This window comes from Pan troglodytes, chromosome 8 (genome assembly GCF_028858775.2).
Source record: "Pan troglodytes isolate AG18354 chromosome 8, NHGRI_mPanTro3-v2.0_pri, whole genome shotgun sequence".
NCBI classification, from domain to species: Eukaryota; Metazoa; Chordata; class Mammalia; order Primates; family Hominidae; genus Pan; species Pan troglodytes.
In genome coordinates, this window is record NC_072406.2 from 135,052,699 (window position 1) to 135,072,300 (window position 19,602).

General features: G+C 41.1%; 1 protein-coding gene across 4 annotated transcripts; it reads left to right on the forward strand.

Annotated features, from left to right (window-relative positions):
• Positions 1-6,711: 6,711 nt before the first annotated feature.
• PSTK (phosphoseryl-tRNA kinase) lies at positions 6,712-19,201 on the forward strand. Of its 4 annotated transcripts, none has more exons than XM_063782237.1 (7): positions 6,712-9,432; positions 11,547-11,838; positions 12,082-12,280; positions 15,116-15,191; positions 15,685-15,778; positions 16,150-16,320; positions 18,988-19,201. In XM_063782237.1, the coding sequence occupies exons 1-6, from the start codon at positions 9,217-9,219 to the stop codon at positions 16,317-16,319; spliced, it is 1,047 nt and encodes a 348-aa protein (XP_063638307.1). In that variant the 5' UTR covers positions 6,712-9,216; the 3' UTR covers position 16,320; positions 18,988-19,201. The 4 variants fall into 4 exon arrangements, with proteins under 4 accessions (XP_063638307.1, XP_063638308.1, XP_063638309.1 ...); XM_063782238.1 differs by lacking the exon at positions 16,150-16,320 and adding an exon at positions 18,087-18,208; XM_063782239.1 differs by lacking the exon at positions 16,150-16,320 and adding an exon at positions 18,111-18,208.
• Positions 19,202-19,602: the final 401 nt, after the last annotated feature.

Consider the following 19,602-nt stretch of genomic DNA (forward strand, 5'->3'; position numbering starts at 1 on the left):
ACATTTCATTGCAGCACCTCTTGGCCACCCCAGCTGTGGCTCAAGCAGGCCCAGGTGTGGCTCACGATACCATTCTGGAGGTTACAAACTGTAAACTTTGGTGGCATCTACATGGTACTAATTCTGCAGGTACACAGAATGTAAGAACTGTGGAGACATGTCTTCCTTCACCAAGACCTCAAAGAAAGGCATGGACAGCCTGGGTGCCCAGGCAGAGATGTATCACCAGGGTGGAGCCACTCAGAGGCTCACCAGGGCAGTGCCTAGTGGAGCTGTGGAAGTGGGGCCACCCCTAAGATCCTGGAACTTTAGGGACACCAGTCTGCAACTCCAGCCCAAGAGAACTGAAGCATGGACTGAGCCCTGCAAAGCCATAGGAACAGACCTGCCCAAGGTTTTGGGGGCCCAACCCCTCACCCCCAACAAGTTATAAGCTGTGTCCAGCATACAGGACATGGAGTCAAAGGAGATTATTCTCTGGTTTTAAGATTTAATGCTGTTTTTACTGTTGAGTTTTGAACTTAGGACCAGTTACCCCTTTCTTTTTGCTTATATCTCTATTTTGGAATGGGAATGTCTATCCTGTGTCTGTCCCACTATTGTGTTTTGGAAGTAGATAACTTGTTTTGATTTCACAAACTTAGAGCTGGAGGGAGTTTGCCCCAGGTGAATCAGGCCTTGAGTCTCACCCATATCTGATTTAGATGAGACTTTAGACTTTTGAGTTGATGCTGGAACAAGTTAAGACTCTGGGGCTATTGGGATGTAATCACTGTAATTTACATTGTGAAGACATAAATTTTGGGGGCTGGGGAAAAATGCTACAGTTTGTATGTATGCCCCAGAAGTTCATATGTTGAAAAAAATTAATCTTCGATGTAACAGTATTAGGAATGGGGCTTTTAAGAGGTGATTAAGACATGAGGGCTCTTCCCTTATGAATGGATGAATGCTTTTATCATGGAAGTGGGTTAGTTACAGTGAGAGTGTGCAGAATACATTGAAATACATCGAGCATTTCACAGGAGAGTAAATATACACAGCCAAAAAACTGAAGGAACAAGTGAAGAGGTGTTCAACATTGTTAGTGATTAGGGAAATGCAAAGCAAGACCACAATGATATTTTATGTCCATTAGATTGGTAAAAATAAAAATCAAATGTTAAAGAAGATGTAGGTCTACTGGATTTTTAAAATGTTAACAGGAAGGTAGATTGATGGAATCATTCTGAAAAATAGTTTGATATTATCTCCAAAACTTCAAGTCTAGCAGTTTTACACCTAAACATATACACAGTAGTAATTGATGCATACATACAACTGGGGACATACACAAGAATGTTTATTGTAGCACCATTCACAATAGCAAAATCTTGAAACAACCATAATGCCCACCAACAAGATGAATAAATTATATTTACATAATGAAATATTCAGCAGTCAAAATTAATGAACTACATCAATATACAGTACTATGGGTGACTCCCAGTAATAAAAGTGAAAAAAGTTACATCCTAAAAGGTTACAAATAGCGTACCATTTTTGTAATTTGTTTTAAACATAAAATTTTTCAGGACTATAAGTACAAAAAGAGGATGAACATGGGATTTCAAATGATGGTTATTTGGGGTGGATGAAAATGCATAAATTTCATTGCAGAAATATTAATTTATTTGATTACTAATATGTATTATTTATTAATGTATTTTTATTAGACACCCACTGAGCATGTATTATATGTATTGCCTACTAAACTCCAAAATATTACTAATTTCAAACTACATCTGGATACAGTGGTTTCAGTTAAGAGCTTGTGAATCTGTAGAGGCCTGGAATGAAAGGCAGCAATGGAGATATATTTTGAAGATAAAATGGAGGAGACTTGCAGATAAACTTGATTTGGGGGTGAAGAAGAGGGAAGGATCGAGGATGACTGCTAGGTTAGCTGGGCTAAAGGTAGTGTCCTTTCTTGAAATGGGGAATGGGAATGTGGACTACATAGGTTTGGGAGGGTAATCACATTGATGTGGTATTAATAAATGCTTAAATCTGTAACAGTTGCAGTTTGACTGACCTTGACGTAATTTTCAAATACTATTTCCCTGTACATTCCTTCTCAGCTGCCCTGACTCTGGGAGATGGCTGTCAATCTCTGGTCCATTTTCCCTCTGTGGATAAATAGAGTTTCTAATTCCTGGCTCAGTTGATTCTTTTGTTCCACACAGGCTCTCTTGGTAGGGAGTAGGCTGTCACTAGCCTCTTCCACAGTCACTCAATTTCTGTTGTTTTCACTTAATTTGCCCACCAGGCTTTCTTCTGACATAAAGGTTTTTTGGAAGTGTCAGTCCACCAAACATATACTGAGCTCAGAGGGAACAATGGAAGCTATGACAGTTGCTGGCCTGGGAAAAAGACCTCTGCCAACAAGGGGTGATGGAGATGTCTTGACCCATTTAATTTTGCTATAGACAATACCTGAGGCTGGTTAGTTTACAAAGAGGCTTATATGGCTCATGACTCTGTGGATTGTGCAAGAAGCATGGAGCCAACATTTGCTCCTGTTAATGGCCTCAGGCTGCTTCTACTTGTCATGGAAAGTGGAGAGCCTGCATGTGCAGAGATCATATGGTGAGAGAGGAAGCAAGAGGGGAGACACCAGGCCCCTAATAACCAGCTCTCATGGGAACTAATAGAGCAAGAACTCACTTCTCCCTCCCCAGGAAGGGAATTACTCTATTCCTGAAGGATTCATCCTTGATGTAGTTTGAATATATGTCCCCACTAAATCTCATGTTGAATTGTAATCCTCAATGTTGGATGTGGGGCCTGGTGGGAGGTGTTTGGGTCATGGGTGGCAGATCACTCATGGCTTGGTGCTGTCCTCATGATAATGAGTTCTCACAAGATCTAGTTGTTTAAGTGTGTTTCACTTCCCGCTCAACTCTCTCATGCTCCTGCTTTCACCATGTGACATGCCTGCTCCTGCTTGGCTGTCTGCCATGAGTAAAAGCTCCCAGAAGCTGAACACATGCCAGTGCCATGCTTCCTGTACAGCCTGCAGAACTGTGAGCCAATTATACCTCTTTTCTTTATAAATTACCCATTCTCTGGTATTTCTTTGTAGCAATGAAAGAATGGCCTAACAACGCCCGACTCAGATACCTCTCACTAGGCCACATCTCCAACATTGGGGATCAACTTTCAACATGAGATTTGGAGAGAACAAATATCCAAACAATAATGGGGATGACCATTTTTACATGATAAAGAAGAATTTTTCCCATATAACTCTTCTCATCCTAAACTACACAGAACACCCAGCCTTGACCCCAGTGCATGCAGGGACAAGTGAGTAGACTACAGAAGGCAGCCACGCTGAATATGCAGAAGGATGATTTCTGGGGCATCCCAAGCTAGAGTGAAAGGAGCTTGAAATGCAGCCAAGAGTAGCTCCCCTTCCAGTAGGGTGAAATGGGCAACCTGGGGCTAAGAGAAGGAGGGAGTATGCAAAATGGGACCTAAGTTCACATCCCCAATTGCTCTGGGCCCCATTGTTGGTCCCACATCCACCCACCTAGACCCTGTATCAATCTCCAGTAGTAATGTGATGATGTCATGTTGCTAATTATTTTTGTAGAGGTGGGGTCTCGCTTTGTTGCCCAAGCTGTTCTAGAGCTCCTGGCCTGAAGTGATCCTCACACCTCGGCCTCCCAAAGTGCTGGGATTACAGGCATGAGCCACCATGCCTGGCTACACCCTGCTGATTTAAGAGAATCATATATCCAGTAAATATGTAATCACACTATTGTCCTTTTCTGAGCCTCAGGTGAGATTGAGGTCTGTAAAGGAAAGCTTTACAAATTTAAGAGCAAACTATAATTAAGGCTATATGTCAATGTCACATACTTATATTTGAACCTATTCTTGGGAAGCATGTCTTTTTAGATAGTAGACACCTAACTTTGAAGTGACAATAGTTCATTTTGGAATTCTGAAATACAAAGCATTATGTTTTTACAAAAAACTTTAAAAATGGTTTTTCCAAAATAGATTATTGAAAAGATAATTGAGGTTAGATTGATAACCTGGCAAATTCTACAAAACATTTGAGGAAATTATACCAATTCTCTACAATCTCTTCCAGATGGTAGAAGCAAAAGGAATACTTTCTAACTTGTTTTATGAGTTCAACATGACCCAGATGTCAAAAACAAAGACATTACAAGAAAAGAACATTACAGACCAATACTTCTCTTGGACCTAGAACTCTCTCTTTTGTATGTATATAGATGCCAAAATCCTTAACAAAATATTAGCAAATTGAATTTTAAAATGTATAAAAATTATACACAAAAACCAAGTGGGTTTTATTCCAAGCATGCAAAGCTGGTTCAATGTTTGAAAACCAGTTAATGTAATCCGTCATATCAAGACATTAAATAATTAAATCACATAATCATATCAATCGATGCAAAAAAAGCATTTGACAAAATTCCACAGACATTCATGATACAAACCCTCAGCAAATTAGGAATAGAGGAGTGCTTCCTCAACCTGATAACTATCTACAAAACACCTATAGCTTACATTATACTTAATGGTGACCAACTAGAGACTTTTCCATTAAGATCAGTAACAAGGCAAGAATGTCCTCTCTCACCACTTTTTCACATTATACTGGAAGTCCTAGCTAATAGAATAAGACACAGAAAATAAAAGGTATACATGTTGGGAAGGAAGAAATAAGACTGTCTGCAGATGACATGATTGTCTATGTAGAAATCCAAAAGAATCCATAACAAAAAATCTGGAACTAATACATGATTATTGCAAAGTTTTAGGATACAAGGTCAAGACATAAAAATCAACCACTTTCTTAATTCCAGCAATGAACAAGTGAAATTTCAAATTAGAAACACAATACCATTACATGAACACCCCCCAAAATGAAATACTTAAATTTAAAACTTTTTATTAGGTATAAAATTTTTAAAATATGCATGAAATCTATATGATGAAAACTACAAAACTCTGTTGAAAGAAATAAACTAAAATATTTCATGTTCATGAATAGAAATAATATTGTCAAGATGTCATTTCTTCCCAACTTGATCTATAGATTCAACACAGTCTCAACCCCAGCAAGCTGTTTTGTGGATATCAACAAAGTGATTCTAAAGTTTATGTGGCAAGGCAAAAGATCTAGGCTAGCCAGCACAATATTAAAGAAGGAGCAAAACTAGGAGACTGACAGTAGCCAACTGCAAGACTTACTATAAAGCTATAATAATAAAGATAGTGTCATATTGGCAAAAGAATAGACAAATAGATCAATGAACAGAATAGAGAGAGAGCCCACACAAATACAGTCAACTGATCTTTGACAAAGGAGCAAAGGCAATGCGATGGACAAAAAAATAGTCTTTTCAACAACTGGTGCTGAAACTAGATATCTACACACAGACTTTACCTCCTTCACAAGAATTAACTCAAAATGGATCATAGAACAAAACTATAAGACTAGAGGATAACAGAGAATCTAGAATACTGGGCTTGGTGATATTTTTGATAAAACACCAAAGGTATGATGCATGAAAGAAGTCATTGGTAAACTGGGCTTCATTAAAATTAAAAACTTATCTCCAAAAGACACTGTGACAAGAATGAAAAGATAAACCACAGACTGGGAGAAAATGTTTGCCAAAGGGATCTTGTAAAAAGGACTGTTGTCCAATATATACAAACAACGCTTAAAACTGAACAACAAGAAAACAACCCAATTTAAATATGGGCAAAAAGAGGCTAGGCATAATGGTGCATGCCTGTAACCCCAGCTACTCAGGTGGGGGATTGCTCAAGCCCAGGAGTTTGGGACCAGCATGGGCAATGTAGTGAGACCCCATCTCAAAAATGGTAAATAAAATAGGCAAAAAGATCTGAACAGGCACCTCACCAAAGAAGATGTACAGATGGCAAATAAGCATATGAAAAGATGTTTGGCTGTGCATGGTGGCTCACACCTGTAATCCTAGCACTTTGGAAGGCTGAGGCATGAGGTTTGAGCCCAGGAGTTTGAGACCAGCCTGGGCAACATAGGGAGACCTCATCTCTACAAAAATGAAAATTAGCCAGGCATGGTGGTGCAGAGGTTTGTTTGAGCCCAGCAGTTTGAGACCAGCCTGGGCAACATAGGGAGACCTCATCTCTACAAAAATAAAAATAAAAATTAGCCAGGCATGGTGGTGCATGCCTGTAGTCCCAGCTGCTCACGAGGCTGAAGCAGCAGGATTGCTTTGAGCCTGGGAGGTTGAGGCTGTAGTGAACCATGATCTACCTCCAGCCTGAGTGACAGAGCAAGATTCTGTCTCACAAAAGAAAAGAAAAGAAAAAAGATGTTTAACATCATATGTCAGTAAGGAAATGCAAACTAAAAGAATAGTGAGATACCACTACACACTTACTAGAATGACGAAAATCCAAAACATTGACAACACCAAATATGAGGGAGGATGTGGAGCAGTAAGAAGTCTCATTCATTGCTGACTGGAATGCAAAACGGTACAGCCACTTTGGAAGACAGTTTGGCAGTTTCTTACAAAACTAAACACTCTTACTGTATGATATAGCAGTCACGCTTCTTGGTATGATATTTACCCAAATGAGTTGAAAATTTACGTCCACACAAAAACCTGCACATGGATGTTTATAGCAGCTTTATTCATAATTGCCAAATCTTGGAAGCAACCAAGATGTCCTTCAGTAGGCGAGTGGAAAACTAAACTGTGGTACCTCTAGACATTGGAATATTATTCATGGCTAAAAAGAAATGCACTGTCAAGCCATAAAAAGACATAGAGGAGCCTTAAATGCATATTACTAAGTAAAAGAAGCAAATTAAAAAGACTGTGTGATTACAATTATATAATTGTATGTTATTCCGGACAAGGCAAAACTACAGAGACAGACATAAAAAAATCAATGGTGTCAGGGGTTAGAGGAGAGGGAGGATAAACCGATGGAGCACAGAGGATGTTTGTGCTCTGTGCTCTGAGGATGTTTGGGCTGTGAAACTATTCTGTACTGATGGATATGTGTCATTATACATAGCCAAAACCTACAGAATGTACACCAAGAGTAAACCCCAATACCAATAGTAAACTATTTTACACCAATAGTGAACTATGGCCTTTAGGTGATAATGATGTGTCAATGTAGGTTCATTGATTATTGATTGTAACAAATGTATCACTCTGGTGAAGGATGTTGATAGTGGGGGAGGTTATGAATGAGGAGGGGAAGGAGTATATGAGAACTCTACTTTCTGCTCAGTTTAGCTGTGAACCTAAAACTGCTTTAAAAAATAAAGCCTATTTAAAAAATATACATAACCAAAACAAAAATAACTATGATAAAAAGAAAAAAAAAAAACCGGTTGCCTGCAGGGGTTAAATGGGTGTGGATGTGGAGGATGGGAGATAAAAGACAGTGGAGCCAGGCTCAATGGCACATGCCTATACTCCCAGCTACTCAGGAGGCTGAGATAGGAGGATTGCTTGAGCCTAGAAATTCGAGGTTACAATGAGCTATGGTTCCACTCCAGCTTGGGTGACAAAGCAAAACCCTGTCTCTTGAAAAAGTGGGGGAGGGGCAAATTAAGGAGAGGGACCTTATACTGGACCAATAATGATAAAATGTCATGAAATGAAGAGTTTAACTCATTGCTCTTCACTTTCAGTCCAAAGGAAAATGAGATTATTTGTATGTGCTTCATACAAATTGTATCAGCTTTAGCAGGTTACTTGTCATATTTTTTGTCCTCACGTCTTCACATTTTGAACATACCCTTTACAGGTAAGAAGGAATTATCCCCTAAAATATAAGGATAAAAGAATCTGGAATCTAGGCCCGACGTGGTGGCTCACGCCTGTAATACCAGCACTTTGGGAAGCCGAGGAGGGTGGATCATTTGCGGTCAGGAGTTCAAGACCAGCCTGTCCAACATGAAACCCCCGTTCTTACTGAAAATACAAAAATTAATTGGGCAGTAGTGGTGTTCGCCTGTAATCCCAGCTACTCGGGAGGCTGAGGCAGGAGAATCCCTCGAGCCTGAGAGGCAGAGGTTGCGGTGAGCCGAGATCGGACCACTGCACTCCAGTCCGGGCGAGAGAGTGAGACCCTGTCTCAAAAAACAAAAAACTGTAATCTGAACTCAATTTTTCTACAACACACCCCCAAACAAAAACAACTTGTCTTGGCCGGGCGCAGTGGCTTGCGCCTGTAATCTTTGGGAGGCCGAGGCGGGCGGATCACAAGGTCAGGAAATCGAGACCATCCTGGCTAACATGGTGAAACCCCGTCTCCACTAAAAATACAAAAAGTTAGCTGGGCCTGGTGGCAGGCGCCTGTATTCCCAGCTACTCGGGAGGCTGAGGCAGGAGAATGGCGTGAACCCGGGGGAGGCGGAGGTTGCAGAGGTTGCAGTGAGCCGAGATTGCGCCACTGTACTCCAGCCTGGGCGACAGAGCGAGACTCCGTCTTAAAAACAAACAAACAAAAAACAAAAACTTGTTTTGTACCTCTCCATAGCTTAGTATTACTTTTTAACACAAACACCTATTGTTCTCTGTCTGCATGCACTGGAATTGAGGTCTGTGGATGTGCCTTTCCTGACAATATTTCTTCACGCTTGCTGCCCACTGGTGCCGTGAGGGCACAATAACGAATGTTTACTTTGTCCTTGCACTCTTCACATCTGGGAACCGCAAAGGAGCGCGGTCGAACTGTCAGCCTCGCCTTCTATTCTTTGATTTCCAGTAACTTATTTTCGAAAGATTGCTGGAGGGAAAGGCTCAACGTCTCTTTTGGGATTTTCCTAAGCAGAAAGACCTCATCCTAACAAAACTGAGGCGCCAATCCTATTGGCTGGCAACTTTCGGCAGGGAGGGTGATTCTATTTGAAGATTAATCCTAACTCTGGGACCCCTTGGGAATGTCCAGGAGCTAGGAACGCAGCGTCGCGGTCTCTCCAGCCTCTGGTCCCTGGGAGCAAGCAGGGCGCCGGTGGAGCAGGTGCCTCTGGGGCCGCACGGAAACCCAGCCAGGCCAGTTCCTCCACTGCGCCGGTAGGCGGCGGAGACGCTGCGCGTGCGCGCAGGGCAGACGGTAGAGCGGAGACGACGCTCCCAGACTCCTCCGGTCTCCCCGGGCAGCCCGGACATGAAGACCGCCGAGAACACCAGAGGAACCGGCAGCGACGGGCCGCGGAAACGAGGCCTCTGCGTCCTCTGTGGCCTCCCCGCGGCAGGAAAATCGACTTTCGCGCGCGCCCTCGCCCACCGGCTGCGGCAGGAGCAGGGTTGGGCCGTCGGTGTTGTCGCGTATGATGACGTCATGCCCGACGCGTTTCTCGCCGGGGCAAGAGCGCGACCGGCGGTCAGCACGGAGGGGCGGGGCCTGGGCCGCGGGGCGGGGCGGGGCCTGGGCCGCGGGGCGGGGCGGGGCCTGGGCCGCGGGGCGGGGCGGGGCGGGGACCCTCGCGTCCACGCGGTCCTGGGTGATTTGCCATGAGCGCCCATTGCACACTAGACCGTGCTTGGTGTGGGAGGTGAAGTTCGAGAAAAGTGGAGCTGGGTTCACATAGTTACTGCAGAGGGTGAATGCGTTGGCTGTAGAAAGTGGTTACAAAGCCAACTGTTAGAACGATGCATTTTAGAGGCTTATCTGTATATTTGATGCATGTATATGTTGTATATTCTATACAGTTGAGTCTTCAGGCAGGGTCAGGTTCTCAAGTCAGCGTGCAAGGTGGAAAGCCCCTGTAGTCAAATGCACTGTCGAAAATCCCTTAGGAAGTTTCTCCTTAGGAGAGGGAAAGAAGTTCTGAAACTTTAACGTCTAGCTACGGGTGGATTCAGGTTTTGTAATTTGAGGAATCCTCTTTAAGAAAAGGAATAAAAACTATAAGTAACAAAATTTCTAGGGTCCCTCAGAACGATAGAAAGAGGCTGTACAAATGTATTATCAGACCTACGAAGCTTAATCTTTGTTCATCTCAAAGTAAATCTGCCTCTGCCAGCTTTGGGAAAGATGGCTGTTTCTTAGTTGACCACCAGAGGAAGTAATGGGTTTGTATTTACGGAACAACTTGTATGTTCCAAGTACATCTCTTTAAGCCCTCCTCATCTCACACTCAGCACAGTGAGATACATCCTCTTGGAGAAGCATGTGGAAACTGAGACCACTGGGGGAAGAGTAGATTACATTCGTGTTTCTCATGCTCACTCTTGAGTAAATACTCCTTGAAATATTCTGAAATGTTAACATTATTATTTTTGTTATTTAATGCCTAATGTAGATGAATTTACAGAAATCAAATGCAAATGTTATGTGACTCTACTTTCTAAGTATATATACAAAAATACAGTACATTTGGTGCATGGGCTCTCCAGCAAAGTGTATCTACTTTCTCATTCTTGGTTAATTGTGAAGTAAGTGCAGTGTCAGGATAGCGCAGGATTGACCTGGATGATAGTATTTTCAACACTTCGGAGAAAGCTGAAAGTTGTCGATAGGGATTGTTGTATTTGCTGGCTTTCCCTTCACTTGTATTATGTTGTTTTCTCCACGCTTTTCCTATGGACAAAGACTGTGGGACTCATCTGCTCACTTAGGAAGTGATATGTGTTTCCAATTTAGTGGGTTTAGCTGTTGTGTTTGTTGTATATAGTGTAATCTCAGTGGTGGTAAGGCATGGGCAGGCAAGTGAGAGTTCTCACTCCCCTGTCCTCGTGTTTTCCCTCCAGCTTAGATTTCTTAACTATGTCAGGATTCTCCACAGCCCTTGACCAGCACAAGATTACTTGTATTCTCAAGCTGTTTATTCCCCTCAGTCTGTTTCCTCCATCTTTCCCCCATCCCATATCAACTCATTTGTTAGCCTGAGGTCTTTTCTTCTTGACCCAGAGACTTTTCACCTCATCTTTTTGCTGTCTACTACCTTTCCCATTTCAAGGGAAAACCTGCATTATTATATCTTAGCCAGACTATTTTGGCAGGATGCTGATTTTGACTCCACCTTTCTCTTGGATGATAAATAAGTTCTTTCATTTATTCACTTATTCAGTCAGTCATCCATTTAATATACATTTCTGGAGCACCTATTAGGTGCCAGACCCTCTGCTGGAGGCTGAGTATGCAATGGACAGTGATCTAGCAGAGAGAGAAGTGTAAACAAATGCTTAAACTGTGTAAGCACTGCTAGAGTGGAGATATATGTATAGAATGGGGTTTCATGATGGGCAAGGGAGAGGCTGAGCTGCCTTCTGCATAGTTGAGTCTGAGAAAGCTTTACACAGCACTAGTAACATTAGTTTTCCAGGCAGAAGGAGTGGTATATATGGAGTCATGTGAAACCAGGTGTGTTAGAGAACTACAGATGGTTCCATATTGTGAGCTGAAATTTTCATATGGGGCAGGGTGGCAGTGAGGCCAGATGACCGACCACCCTAGTGGCCTAATATGAATTGCAATTCTTTGGTCTCTTGTAGCTATCCCAGTGGAAATTGCTTCGACAGGAACTGTTGAAGTACCTGGAATACTTCTTGATGGCTGTCATTAATGGGTGTCAGATGTCTGTCCCACCCAACAGGACTGAAGCCATGTGGGAAGATTTTATAACCTGCTTAAAGGATCAAGATCTGATATTTTCTGCAGCATTTGAGGCCCAGTCTTGCTACCTCTTAACAAAAACTGCTGTTTCTAGACCTTTGTTTTTGGTTTTGGATGACAATTTTTATTATCAGAGTATGAGATATGAAGTCTACCAGCTGGCTCGGAAATGTAATTAAAACTTTTTTTTTTCTTACACATGGAGATACTTATTCACATATCAAAAACACTATAGTCTTCAATGAGAATTTAACTTGATTAGGAGGTTATGTAGATTTACTTAATTTTAAAAGCTAGATGTTCAGTATTGCAAATGGAGTTTTTCCTACTATAATTGTCATAATTTGTCTATGTTTATTTCATATTTTGGAAAAATAGTATACCAGTAATTCTGTCATTTTAAACTGTTTTCAGATTCGTTGGGCTTTTGCCAGCTCTTATTAGATTGTCCTCTTGAGACCTGTTTACAGAGGAATGGCCAGAGGCCACAGGCACTGCCTCCTGAGACCATCCACCTGATGGGAAGAAAGCTAGAAAAGCCCAACCCTGAGAAAAATGCTTGGGAACACTACAGCCTCACAATTCCGAGTCCAGCATGTGCTTCGGAGGCCAGGTATTCCACTCAGTCATCCCTCCCTGGATGCTCCCCTGTGCCAGGTATCATGGTCAGTGCTTTGTCTGTGTTGGTTTAGTTAGTCCTCACACAGGCGTTGGAGAGACATTATTCCCCACTTTGTGTGGAAGCCAAAAGTGAAATGGGAAAATTTAGTTTGTCCAGAAAGATTTGAACCCAAGTTTATTTGCAAATGTCTGCTCATAACTGTTAGGATTATACTGTCTTCCAGTAGTTGGAGCAGGGAATTCAGAGAACACATCTTTGATTCTCTTGCTAAAATAGATAGTCTAAATAGGTTGCCTGGTAGTTTTCTTATAGAAAGAGATCTGTGAAAGAGTGCAACAGGTACTGGGTCCTATTTGCCTTAGAGCTCACCATAGTTACACTGCTTTTGCATATGTGAGGCTTGTAGGCTATGCTGTCTAATGCATTTCATTCATTACGTATGTCTTGAGAGTTCTAGAGCAGCATATTTCTAGCAGAAACTTTGCTGGCGATGGAAGTGTTCTATATTTGCACTAATATGGTAGCTGCTAGCCAAATTTGACTATCGAGCCCTTAAAAGTAGCTAGTGTAACTGATGACCTGAATTTTTTTGTTTAACTTATTAATTTAAACTTAAGTAGCCTCATGTGGCCAGTGGCTGTTTATTGGACAGCGCAGTTCCAGAGGTATATTGCCCGCATTTCCTTAGTTCCTGCATATTGTCCACGAGGGATCGGTATCAGCTCACTGCAGGCTTGACCTCCTGGGCTCAAGCAATTCTCCTGTCTCAGTCCCCTAAGTAACTGGAACTACAGGCCCACACTGCCAAGCCCAGCTAATTTTTTAATTTGTTGTAGTGACAGGGTCTCACTATGTTGCCCAGGCTGGTCTGAAACTCGTGGCCTCAAGCAATTCTTCCAACTTGACCTCCCAAATTGCTGGGATTACGAGCATGAGCTATCAACCCCAGCTAATATTTTCTTAAATTTTGGGTTACATTGGGAACAGTGTCTATAATTCCTTTTGAAATTCTTTTTAGGAATCTTATCTTAAGGTTATAGTTCCCTTAAAAAAATATTTGCTATGCTTTACCTCTTTTAAGACTGTAAACAAGCTGGGTGCAGTGGCTCACACCTGTGATCCAAGCACTTGGGAGGCCAAGAAGGGAGGATCACTTGAACCCAAGATTTTGAGGTTGCAGTTGAGCTATGATAATGCCACTGCACTCCAGCCTGGGTGACAGTGAAACCCCGTCTCTAAACAAACAGACTAAATAGAACAAAAGGGCATGGATGTGAAAATTAGCTAGTGATCACTGGCTGAATAGTCACTAAAACTCAAATTTTCTCCCAGTTCTGAACACTTTATATATATGGTCTCATTCAGTCCTCACAACCACCCTTTAAGGGTAGAAACTACTATCCCCATTTTATAGATAGGATAACTGAGGCCCAGATAAGTAAAGTAATATACCCAGGTAGGAAGTGGCAGAGCCAAGATCTGGACCCAGTGGGATCGCACTCACTCCAGAACCTGGGCTCTTTTCAGTGTGAGGAAGATCATCTTGAGGTTGAGCTTTAACTTGATGAGCTCACTTGCTTAAAACTTTTTAGTGCCACTCCCATAATGTGAGTAAAATTCAAACTCCTTACCCTAACTTATGTGATCTAACCCAGATTAATTCTCCAACTTCATATTCTGCCACTCTCCCTCCTGGCTTCTTTTCAACCTTTCTCTATTGCACGAACACAAGGAGCATGTTCTTGCCCTGGGGCCCTTGTACTTGCTGCCCCTCTGCCCTTCCCACATTCTTATACTTGACTGCCTTCACTGACCATCCTTACTAAAGCAAAGAACATTAGTTGGGCTACCCTGTCACTCTTATCATTGTCACTTTATTGTCTTTGCTCACTTATCTACTTACCACCATCTGAAATTATTTTTTGCTTTATTTGTTTATCTGTCTCTATTACATTATCAGCCTTGGCAAACACAAGGATCTTGCTACACCCCCAGCTCAGCATGTGGTTGTACAGTATTTTTCACATAAGACGTTCAATAAATATTTGTTAAATCAATGAATGAATTCTACCTGAAACCTTCATGGACCTTTGCTCAGTGAGAAACTTTGCTCATCCATATCCAGTAAATAAGCGGGAGCCAGAAAGTAAAGACCAGGCATCTTTCCATAGAGAATAAAGTTGAGCTCTTGTGGCCCCCGGTTCAGCCTTAAGAGGGGAAAAGACAATGACTTTTCAAAGCTTACTGACATGAGTCTTAGGAAATTGGTATTTTTTAATGAGGGGTCCTTAGCTTATCATTTGTTTTGAGCTACTACATTTGGATTTTCTACATGGAAGCTAGCTTCTAAATCATTTAGTTTTTTTCCTTTTGTTAAGAATCTTGGGTTATAGCAGTTTCATTCCTCTAGAATTCAGTTTAATATTCATAAATACAAGTTCCTTAAAAGTCAGATGTTGGCCGGGCGTGGTGGCTCACGCCTGTAATCCCAGCACTTTGGGAGGCTGAGGCAGGCGGATCACGAGGTCAGGAGATCTAGACCATCCTGGCTAACACGGTGAAACCCCATCTCTACTAAAAAATACAAAAAATTAGCTGGGCGTGGTGGTGGGCGCCTGTAGTCCCAGCTACTCGGGAGGCTGAGGCAGGAGAATGGCACGAATCCGGGAAGCAGAGCTTGCAGTGAGCAGAGATCACGCCACTGCACTCCAGCCTGGGTGACAGAGCAAGACTCCAGGATTCCATCTCAAAAAAAAAAAAAAAAAAAAAAAAAAGTCAGATGTTGGATATAAGGATCTATTGTATTTTATCCCATTTTCTCTGTAGCCTGGAGGTGACTGATTTATTGCTCACTGCTTTGGAAAATCCAGTAAAATATGCTGAGGACAATATGGAACAAAAGGTAAACTTCCAGTGTAAATTTAATGTAAATGAGAAGGAACAAATTTTTGTAGGAAGATCTTTTGAGCTGAATATAAAATGTGAGTGAAACGAGAGAGGCGTTGTCATTGGCTTGGCCTCTCACCAGCACTCACTGCTGACAGCTCATGCCGGCTGGGCAAAGCCCATTGTTAAACTTTCAGAAGTGTTGGAGCCTGTTGATGGTTTGTTGGTAGGAATGTTTACATCACAGAAATTGGCAAACACTACAGATAGGTCTGGGGTTTTTTTCCGGGAGAGTCAGTTATTAGACATTCACCAGCATATCACCGCCTAGCTGGAACCCAGTTTACCACTGGATCTGATTTGGTTGGACTCTCTTGTAGGGAAGAATAACAAACAGAAAAGCCGCTTAAACTTTTCTTTTAGTCCCTTCAAATACATGTGACCTATTCTTTAGCCATTTATTTTATAAAACTATGTGACTTCTAATAACAATGTCTGTATTAACATAGGACACAGACAGAATTATTTGTTCAACTAACATTCTTCATAAAACTGATCAGACACTCCGAAGGATTGTATCTCAGACAATGAAGGAAGCAAAAGGTATGATGTGTCAGTTATGTGTTGAGTTGGTATGATTGTGACTTTCTACTGCTACTGTTATTCCCGACACTCAGAGTTTATTAATTTTCAGTCATAAAAGTTCACATCATGTTTTCAATTTAATTATGCAATTTGACTAAATATAACTAAAAATTCTACCTCTGGAACTGAGTGTTCATCCATCCAACAAATTTTTACTGAGTCGCCTTACTGTACTAGGCCTTACTCTAGATGCTGGGGAGTCGGCAGGGAGCAGAACATTCTAATGAGGAGACAGACAAAACATGATTACATGAGTATATGCCCATGCTCTGAAGAAAATGTAAGTAAGGTAAGGCGGTGTAGTAATGGGAGGATTTATTTTTAAAAAGGTAATCAGGAAGGCTTCTCAGAGATGACATTTAAGCAAAGATGGGTAAGAGCGAACCATGCAGCTATCTGGAGGATTATTCTAGGCAATGAACACATCAAGTGCAGAAGCCCAAAGGTTGGCTGGTTGCAGTGTTGCAGAATCGAGAAGAGGCCATTGAGCATGGGGTGAGGTAAGAAAGGGGGAAAGGTAGTCAGGGGCCAGGTGTAAGATCAGCATGGAATTTGAGTAAAGTCAATGTATTATAAATCTGAATTAACATAATAGATGAAATATGTGGTGACTAGAGTTTTACACAGTAATTCCATTAGGTTTTGAATACTGTATTGCTGTATTTAAAATTGTACCTTTAAAAACCAGCAATGAACATTTTTTGAGCACCTTTCTATACGTTAAGCGCTTTACAAATACTGTTTCTAATCTTCACGTCCTATAAGGTAGGTGTAATTTTACAAATGGGGAAATGGAGGTTCATAGAGGAACAAGTAACTTGTCCAAGGCTGAACAGCTACTAAATATTTGGGTAACCTGGGGTCCAGAATTACATCCAGTTACAGTCTGTGCTTCCCATTCTGCTCCCCTGCATCACCATCATTTATTACCTTTACAAAAGCTTAGAACATTGGAAAAGGAAACAATATACCAGCCATACTGTTTTTGAATTTGTATAAAACTATGATCTACCAGTTGATTTTATATTGTAACCCAGGGTATAACCCAGTACACGAACTCATGTGTGGAAACAAGTTTCACAAAACACCTTCACATGTTTAATGAACTCTGTGTTCTACTTGATTTCATTTTAGAAAAATACCGATTGCCACTTATTAATGGGTAACAACGCAAAGTTTGAGAAACAGAGGACCGGAACAGAAATGGCATCATAAATAAAATAAGACAAAAAATAGTTCCAGGAGTTCTCACTCAACCATTTGCCTTTCTTCTTTTCTGTCTATAAAATGAAGCAAGGTCCTGGGGGATTGTGGGGGGTAGGGTTATGCCCAAATCACTCTTATATCCCACCTATTTAAAAACATACAGATAGAGAGAGAGCCATATATATATACATATATATATATATATTTTTGGGGGTCAGGGGAGGTAGTAGTAGTTTTTAATTTGTGCTTAATTAAAAATTCAGTTCCTCTACCATCAGGAAAGTGAAAAGACAACCCATAGATGGGAAAAAGTATTTGCAGACATATATCTCATAAGGGACTTGTATCCAAAATATATAAAGAACTCTTACCACTCAATAATAAACACAACCCAATTTTTAAAAGGGCAAAGGATCTGAGTAGACATGCTCAACATGATTAGTCATTGGGGAAATACAAATCAAAACCATAAGATAGCACTTCACACCCACTAGGAGGTCTAGAATTAAAACGTCCAGGTGTTGAGGATATGTAGAAATGTTAGGAATGTCAGATGATACAGCTGCTTTGGAAAACAGCCAGCAGTCCCTCAAACATACCGTTAGCACATGACCCAACAATTCCATTCTCAGGTGTATACCCAAGAGAGATGAAAACATGTTCACATAAAAACTTGTACATGTATGTTAATGGAAGCATTATTCCTAATAGCCAAAATATGAAAATAACCCACATGTCCATCAGCTGACCAACAAAATTTGGTGAATCCATACAACAAAATATTATTCAGCCATAAAAAGGAATGAAATGCTGATATGTGCTATACAATGTGGAATAACCTTGAAAACATGATGCAAAGTGCAAGAAGTCAGTCCCAAAGACCAAGTGTATGTATACTTCCGGTCATACGAAACGTCCTGAACAGGGAAATCTTGAGATAGACAGTGGATGTGTGGTTGCTTAGAGATGGGGGGGGGGGGGGGCGGGGTGGGCAGAAGGGAAGGTGGTAAGGAGGATGATAGCTAAAGGATATGGGTTTTTGTTTTGCTTTGTTTTTGAGATGGAGTCTTGCTCTGTTGCCCAGGCTGGAGTACAATGACACGATCTTGGCTCACTGCAACCTCCACCTCCCGGGTTCAAGTGATTCTCCTGCCTCAGCCTCCCGAGTAGCTGGGATTACAGGCATGTGCCACCATGCCCCGCTAATTTTTGTATTTTTAGTAGAGGAGGGGTTTCACCATGTTGGCCAGTCTGGTCTCGAACGCCCGACCTCAGGTGATCCGCCCACCTCGGCCTCCCACAGTGCTGGGATTACAGGCTTGAGCCACCAGGATATGGGTTTTTGAGATGATGAAAATGTTCTAAAATTAACTGGTGATGGTTGCACATATCTGTGAGTATACAAAAAAAACACTGTATCATACAGATTAAATGGGTAAACTGTATGTGAATTATGTCCTAATAAAGCTAACAGAAAAATAAAGTTCAGCTTCTCAGTAACACTGCCCACGTGTGGCTATTGGCTGCTGTATTGAATAAAGCAGATATAGAACAGGTCCATCATTGCAGAAAGTTATGTTGGACAACTACTGTTCTAGATGTTATTTATCAGGTTCAAAACTAAATTGTCATCTATTTCTGCTTTTTTGCCTTTCTGCTTAATTCAGTAAGGTAGTAAGTCAGCTGTCTTGAGTTTTCTTGGCAACAACAACAAAAAGTCCCTTTCAGGTTAGTCTTTTCTGCTCACACGTTTCCTAACAAGTTATTTAAATTCTTTGACGTGTTTCAGACGATTTTTGAATATCACATTGAGACCTTTTTTCTATATATTACACTAACTCAATTGTGATTGTTTATAGAATCTAACTGGTTTGTTTAATCAAATTAATTTCCTAATGTCATTAGACACCCCGGATTACTTTAATTTACACCAGTAATTTGAGAATATCTTTTTATTTTAGATGAACAAGTGCTTCCTCACAACTTGAAGCTTCTAGCGGAAGAACTTAACAAGCTCAAAGCAGAGTTTTTGGAAGACCTAAAACACGGAAACAAAAAATATCTGTGCTTTCAGCAAACCATTGACATATCAGATGTCATTTCTTTTTTTCATTATGAGAAAGATAATATTGTACAGAAGTATTTTTCAAAGCAGCATTAAAATTTCTGAACTGCCAATCAAATGTCTCATTTTGGTAAGCTTTTACAAATTTGTTAAAACAACGGTGTTGTATTACGATGTTTTCTAGGCTAGTAATGCCAGAATGAGTCAGTCACTTGTCAGATGTGATGTGGATAACTAAGCACAGAGGCAGCCTTCCTCATGTGCCAGAGCACTTAGGGTAGGGCTTGGGGGACAGGAGTCAAGTTAAATGGATCTTGAATAAAGAGAAGAAACTAGGAGGGGGACAAGTTGCGGATGTATGGAGCTGTTTTGTTTTTTAACTCGTGATAAATCTTCTCAGGTAAGGTATTTTAGAAATTCAAAGCAGTGTAGTCATAAAATCTATTTCTTTCATTAACTTAACATTTCACTAGTGGAAAATTACTAAAACACTAATTTGATCTTATTTTCC